At 40.7% G+C, this 6987-nt stretch overlaps 1 protein-coding gene across 3 annotated transcripts in view; it reads right to left on the reverse strand.

Moving 5' to 3' along the window:
• Positions 1–6987, reverse strand: part of RUFY1 (RUN and FYVE domain containing 1) — an 11954-nt gene that overhangs the window by 1544 nt on the left and 3423 nt on the right. For all 3 annotated transcript variants that reach the window (XM_009708993.1, XM_009708987.1, XM_009708980.1), the window contains 8 exons: positions 6759–6828; positions 5762–5863; positions 5221–5337; positions 4402–4569; positions 2716–2813; positions 2134–2253; positions 1213–1342; positions 323–417 (listed from right to left, as the gene is read on the reverse strand). In XM_009708993.1, the coding sequence (XP_009707295.1) occupies positions 323–417; positions 1213–1342; positions 2134–2253; positions 2716–2813; positions 4402–4569; positions 5221–5337; positions 5762–5863; positions 6759–6828 (900 nt within the window). The remainder of the gene's footprint in view (positions 1–322; positions 418–1212; positions 1343–2133; positions 2254–2715; positions 2814–4401; positions 4570–5220; positions 5338–5761; positions 5864–6758; positions 6829–6987) is intronic.

Here is a 6987-nt window from a genome sequence, read left to right on the forward strand (position 1 = left end):
TCAGGATCACCAGGAAGCTTTGTCACCTTGGGCTCTGCCTCCTTTTCAGCTCACGGAGAAGAATGTGGGAAAAGCACAGCTCCACTGCAAGAACTAAGCACTTTCCACATTGTTTCCTGTCTCAGCCAGCTTACTCATGCAAGGATCTTCCCTCACTTCTATTTCATGGCTGTTTAGTTTCCCATGCATAATAATTGCCTCCTAAAATTCTCATGTTTATTGATTTTTGTAACTTTGTAACAGTTTAAAATTATTTGTATTAGTTTGATATTCCATTCTCCAGGTTATGTCACTTAACAGGAGTTCAGTTCCTAGAACTTACTGGCTGAGATGAAGTCCCATTTCTTGAAGAGCTTGCTCCTGCTCCTCACAGACTTTCTCCAACTGCTGCTTCTCATCTTGCAGTTTTCTCAGTTCCTATAAAATGAAGCAAAAAACGAAGTTCTCTGTGTGCCAAATTTGACCTGTAACCTAGATCAGTCTATCCAAACTACCCAAGCAGTTCACAAGAATAAGCTCCTTTACAAAGCTACCTATTTCCAGGGCTTGATTTTTAGAATTACATGGGTGAACTACCCATGGGTTCTGCACAAATGAAGAAAGCTTTTCACCTTTTACCAGAAAGAGGAAGATTTTCAGGCTTTAAACATCCTTGAGCATAGCTAGAACGCAGCAGTGCTATGCCCACACATGAGTGTACAGACAGATACTGGTGTGCAATTGCGTCTTCAAAATCTAAACTGCTGGATACACAGGAGCAAATTCTCTTCAGGTTAACAAGAATGTTCATGCTTAAAAAATAAATTGCATTCAGTTGTTTTGAATGCTTGAAAACATATTTTATTACACACAGTTGAAAGACCTCACACAGTCGCTGAAAGCCCTGAACTTGCCATTTCCTGCCCAAGCAGGGGTATCTCACCATGGGACACAGCTGGTGAGCTTTTTGTCCCTGGCTATCCCACCCTGGCTTCAGACCCACAGGTGGCTAAAGCAGGGTGGAGGGCTAGAGGTGGCCAAGGAGGCTGCAAAGTTGTTTTCATTGCCTGAGCCATTGCATTTCAGGTGCAGACTTGTGTTATGTCAGCCAAGCTTTTGAAACCCCTCCGAGGAGGGTGGTGCAGAGGAAGTACTCTACTGCCGATGCAAACACTGCACTGGTTCCAAGTCAGCTTTAATCCTGAACATGCGGCACGTTTGCAGTGCACGTACCTTTTTCAGTCCTTCCATTTGTTGCAATTCTGTTTTAAGCAGAGTGGTAGCATCCTTCTCTTGGTGTAGTTCTCTTTGCAAAGTTTGTCTCTGTTCCTTTTCAGATTTTAACTCCTTTTCCAGAGTTGAGCTATTTAAAAAGAATTCATTCTAAGAAACCTTACAGCAGAAAAATACCCTATAGCACTTTAAGGATAGCAACAGTACGAGAAGAAACTTTGTCCAAAAGAGGGCAAAAACTAGAGTGGTGTTCTGGGAAAGGAAAGAACAGGAATGTTATGGCAGCAGGCATCGAAAACTGTATTAGCATTTTCGGGTCATGGAAAACGAGCAGCAATGAATGGTTGAAAGAAAAAAGAAAAACCACCCCCAAAACCAAAAAACCAAAACCAGTCCCCACAACCACATATTCGACTACCTGTGTTTAAACAGCCATGTTTAAAAGTGACACTCTACCCTGAAGTCTGAACAGTGAGAGAAGCATTTTCTATAGGTATTAGAAATCTTTAGAGGATGAACATTCCCTAAGAACACCAGGATGCTCCCCAATCCCCTCCAAAAACCCCAATCCATTTGGATGGCAGTCACTTACATGCTCAGCCTACAAGCATGACTGTACTTATCTCCTGATTTAGGGAAAACACAATTGAAAGCTCCATTGCTAGTCAGAACGGCCAGATTTCTACTGGCACTCTGTGCTCCAAATTGGATGTTCTGGAAAAAACATTTCAAAATCCTCATGCTAACTGTGTACTACACAGACTGCTCTGCTTTCCTAGATCTTACACACTTCGGTCAATACTTGCTGAACTCAACAGAATCCAAACCTACCCCTCTTTAGACCCTAGCACAAAAGGAGCAGAAAGCACTTCTTAAAGAAACAGCAGAAAGGAAAGAAAAACACCTGGTCTGATTAAATACCATTTGTTATCCAGTTGGGACATCTGTTGCCGACAAGCGTCAAGCCTGCCAGCAAGCTCTTGCTTCATCTTGTTGCATCTTTCTTCCGCAGCCTGCCTTGCCTTTTCTGCATGCTGCAATCTACAAAGTAAAGAACGTGTACATTTGTTGTTAATTCATGTACTCCTTACCTACACCCTCTCATTCTGTTTTTAGATTTACCATACAGATCTTTTATAAAAGCTTGAACTGAAAATGCTAGTGGAGAAAAAAATAAACCCCTTTTGAAAGCAACGATTTCTGCAAAAAAACCCCCAAAAGTGAGAGTCATACCTGTTCTTAATCTAATGGCAACATCTTTTTAAACAGCCTGCCTATGAAAAGGGCTATGGTTTTTGAGTAGGTCAATTATGGGCATGTTTGCCTGCGAAAAGGTAACAGACAAGCGCAGAGGATGATAAGGAGGAGAAAGGAAAAAGAACATCATGCTAGCACACATGCCCAAATACCTATAGGAGGTGTATGGAAGGTCATCCTATAAAGGTTTCAGTTGGAAACTTTCTACTGACTTCAGCATTGACTTTTTGAGCTTGTAATTATTACCTCTCTTCCATTTGTTTCATAGAGGACATCATCTCATTTGTTTTTCCTTCAAAAGAGGATATTGCTTCTGTTTTCTGCTGTAATGAACACTCTGCATTCTGTGGAAATAAATGAAAAGATATTCCAGGCAATACATTTTCATTTTGTAAAGCATGAAGTGTTAGTGTTTAACGAAAGTCTGCCACTAGATAAAGAATGTTTAGCTTGTTACAGGCCATGCCTGGGTCTAACTGCAACGTACAAACAAAACGCTGATAATGCCAGAGCAGACACTCCTCAACTTGTTTTGCTGAGAGCTCAGAAGAAAAACTTAACTGTACTAAGTTTTGACCTATGAGATCAGCTACAAGCCAAAAAATCTTTTCTTCAGAAACAAGCTTGAAGAAAGAGATGATCAGATTAAATTGACAGGATAAGAATACAAGTTATGATTTGAATGTAACAACCGCACTCAGTAGGCATGGAACCAGGAAGCCAAAAACCCCAAAACCAAACCAAATACTGTTTTGGAAAGCAGAGGCATACCTCGGCACTGGGGTTTCACTGGCCACTGGCCATTGTCTTTGTTTCTGTGCATCTGTGAAGGAGGCAAAGGCCTGGATAAAGCCTGAACAAGCAGCAGGAAACAGTCCATAAAAATGGAGATAAATCCCCTCTGGATTTCTGGCACCATGTATGGGAGGGGAAGTCTAGTTATAAACTCTTATTTCATGAATGGAGACAAGCTCTGTGTATTTTGTGTGAACACTACTACTCCATCACTTCCTTGTAGAAATGCCTACCAGTATATATTTTGTCCAATTGAGAAAACAAAACCAAACACCACAACCCACCCAAACAACAACAAAAAACCCTCACAAAAACATCCCCAAACCCCTGCAATAGATATGATACAAAGGATGGAGAAAGTAAACTCTAAAAACTGCCAGGGTAAGGAAGAGGCTGAGGAAGGAAGACAGGCCCAGAAAGCAAAATGTTTTTCATTTTACTTCTCTAACCATCTTAGATCTGGAGAGCCAGGTCTTATGCTGAAGCGGGTATAACAAAATACCTAAACCAATCCAACAACTTTCTGGTAGCTCCAGAAGCCAGCTTGACCGCAGAATTCCTCCCTCCCCAGACCCAGTGTGGCCTTTCCACTGGCTATAGCACTCAGCTGACCATTTGGGTACAGACTACAGGAAAGGGACAAAAATAACTGATAGTCTTCTATTGGTTTAGAGAGGCTTATTGTTGGTTTCTGTGGTAAAGAGTGTTAAATGTGGTGCAGGTGAAAGGCAAGACACCACAGATGGGAAAGAGAAGCAAGACAGTTCTTGGCTGCAGTGAGCCATTTCCATACAGGCTAATCATCCAGTGGTTAGAACAAAGGACTCTTGCAAACGCCTCCCCTGTGAGAGGTCTCCATTTGTCTCAGCGTTTGTTGGATGATCTCATGGCACACCATACAACATACTCAAGGAAACTCCCTTTCCTTCCAAACGTACCCAGTATCGTACCAATAATGAAGCATAATAAAAAGATTAAACAATTCCTTCTACAGTTTTAAAATAGATATTCTTAAGAAAATTGTTGCATCTAAGTATTACTTCAGATGCACATAACAGCATATGCATCCCCAGTGCACGATTAAGATGTAAAGACCACCGCTACAGCTGCTCTTACCATTCTCCACTATGTACATACCTGAGACTTGTGAAACATCTGCAAGTTAATAGCCTTCACTTCTTCTAACTGTTGGCGAAGTGCAACTAAAGTGTCTTGTTTTTCATGAGTATCTTTTTCCAGAAGTTTCATGGCAATTTCCATTTCTGTTTTCATTCCGATTTGTAGCTCCAACTCTTTCTCTAGTTCCTTACAAAGACATTTCCTAGTTACTGCTATATGTCAGGGATAAGCATTTCCAAAACCCATATAACCCTATACACAAACTATGTATGACTCCAAGATAATACTAAACTATGCCTTTACAGAAGAACTAGGTCTCAAATAATACATTAAGTTAGTAAAACCAGAATACTATTTCAGCTCTCCAGATCAGGGCAAGCGTGCAGATCTGCTGGCAGGGGGTGTAGCGCTCAGTGGGTAACTCACCAGCCTGTCAAATGAAGCATTTCTGGTGGCTGGAGTTGGGCTGACTTAGGGCCACAGGCTTCTGCAAGCCTGGGCAGCCTCTTCACCAGTCACTAATTAGCAGGTCACTGTTGTGCATATACCGTGTTTTCCTCCATAAACAGTTGCCTCTGTGTTTTGATGTCAGTCTCTGCTATAATAATGCTGGTAGATTATTAAACAGGGAAAGACCTTTTATTTTTCCAAAAGCCCCAATTTTCAGTTCTTTACAGACACTGTTAACAACCAGTGTCCAGCACCTTGCTTGCAATTCCTTTATAAATTCTGAATAGCTGCAAGAAGTGCACAGAATACATCTCCTATTGGTAATGCTACCTTAAAGTACAGAATCCTGTATCTTTCATTTCACTTTCTATAGTTCAGTTTCCTTACCAGCCTAATTTTTTTTTCTTCTTTCAACTGCTTCCAAACATCACTGTACATTTCATCAAGACCCTGGCGTGACTGCTTGTAAGTATCCAATTCTACTTTTGTATCCTCTTTTGTAACCTACAAGAAACATCAGCAGAAAAGCCACAGAAGATCACAAGGCTATGTATTTGAAGTACGCCTTAACTTCTTGTGTGTAACACAGTATTTCTATGTGCTATTTCAAGTAAAACCCTACTATTTCACACTTAATAACATGGTGAACGTTAATAAGCTGAAAGTTCAAAAAATAGAGTAAAAATAAAAAGAAACCATTTAATACTTTTAATGCTTTCTCCCTTCTGCAAGTATGTTTAAGTTTGTAGTAAATAACAGCAAAAATCTAATGCCTGTGCATGCTATACACAAACCCAGTGATCTCCACAGGAACATGCTATAAACTGTGCTTCATTTTCCAGTTCAAAGTGCTTCTGAGAGCACTACAGTTGACCAAAAGAGGTCACTTATTTTAAGGATCCTCATCACCTTTAAATAGGTGTCCCACCTCTACACTTTTTTCACTCCGTTCACGAATTAATTCATTTTGTTGCTTTAACTGCTTCTGTTCTTCCTGAAGTGATCCAATTCGGTCAGTTGCTGCTGCAAGCTGTTTACAAAGAGAACATATCTATATTAAATTACTGTACAAGCATGCAACATCTGGAGGAATTCTAAAGTTAGTAGTTCAGCCTTTGTAGCAGGTGCGCTGCGCACTTCCGCTTTCATTCTCCCCAGAAGCTGCCTGACCCTTTTGCAGCCATACTGACGGTGCAGCCTAAATTAATAAGCCCATCCACCACCATTTATTCACTTGACTTCTGCTTCACACCCTCACCAATTGTTTTCAAATATTAACTGTACAAAGAAATGCATCCTAGTGTAAAAGGTTAAAATCCACCACAGACCTGTGGTATTCATTCGGGTATGAACTATAAGTCATATAGCAAGTCAGGGTCGACATTCCCTGGTGGTACCTGACGGCACTTTCAAGTGGAGATATCCCCAAAAGTACCGGAAATTGGACTACACAGATGAAAACCCACCACCACAAAGCCCAAAACAACCACTATCATGCATGCTGCTGGATTCTATTTCAGTTCCCAGCTAGGAAAGATTTCCTAATCGAAGTGTGATTCTTTTCCTTCTCTTTTTCCAAGTTGTTTAACTCATATGACAGATACATACGTGTGTGCATACAGAAGGAAGAGGGACAAGTCATGTTCATTATAGTAGTATGATCACTTTTGGGTGGAGACACCATTGCAAGACTTGATTAAGGAAACCCATCTACCAAGTAGGTGCCCAAAAGTATTTTAACAGCTAACATAATGTCGAAGCTTTCCATAGAGCTTTCCCCATGTGCCAACCCATGCCAGCCCTACCAATCACCCTCATTTCACTAGTATCAACTCAAAATATTTTACATCTAAGGTATATTCTTAGGGAGTTTTGCCTCTGATGGAAAAGAGCTATGAGAAATATTTAACAGACTAGACACAAACCTCTTCCTGGAGTTTTGAATTGGTCTTTTCTAAACAGTCTATTTTGTTCTGAAGATCTGCAACCGTGCAACTACAGCAAGGAAGAGAGATGCATAAAAACAATAAATGTTGAACATTGGCACTTCTTTTATTCCTGTCCTCAACCATACTTTTACCATTTTGCATTTGCTTTGGTGAGCTGGCAAAAAACCCAGAGGAAGGACAACTGTCCCTCTTAAGCACTGAGAGG

The sequence above is a fragment of the Cariama cristata genome, unplaced genomic scaffold (assembly GCF_000690535.1).
Source record: "Cariama cristata isolate BGI_N322 unplaced genomic scaffold, ASM69053v1 scaffold16160, whole genome shotgun sequence".
Lineage (NCBI taxonomy): Eukaryota > Metazoa > Chordata > Aves > Cariamiformes > Cariamidae > Cariama > Cariama cristata.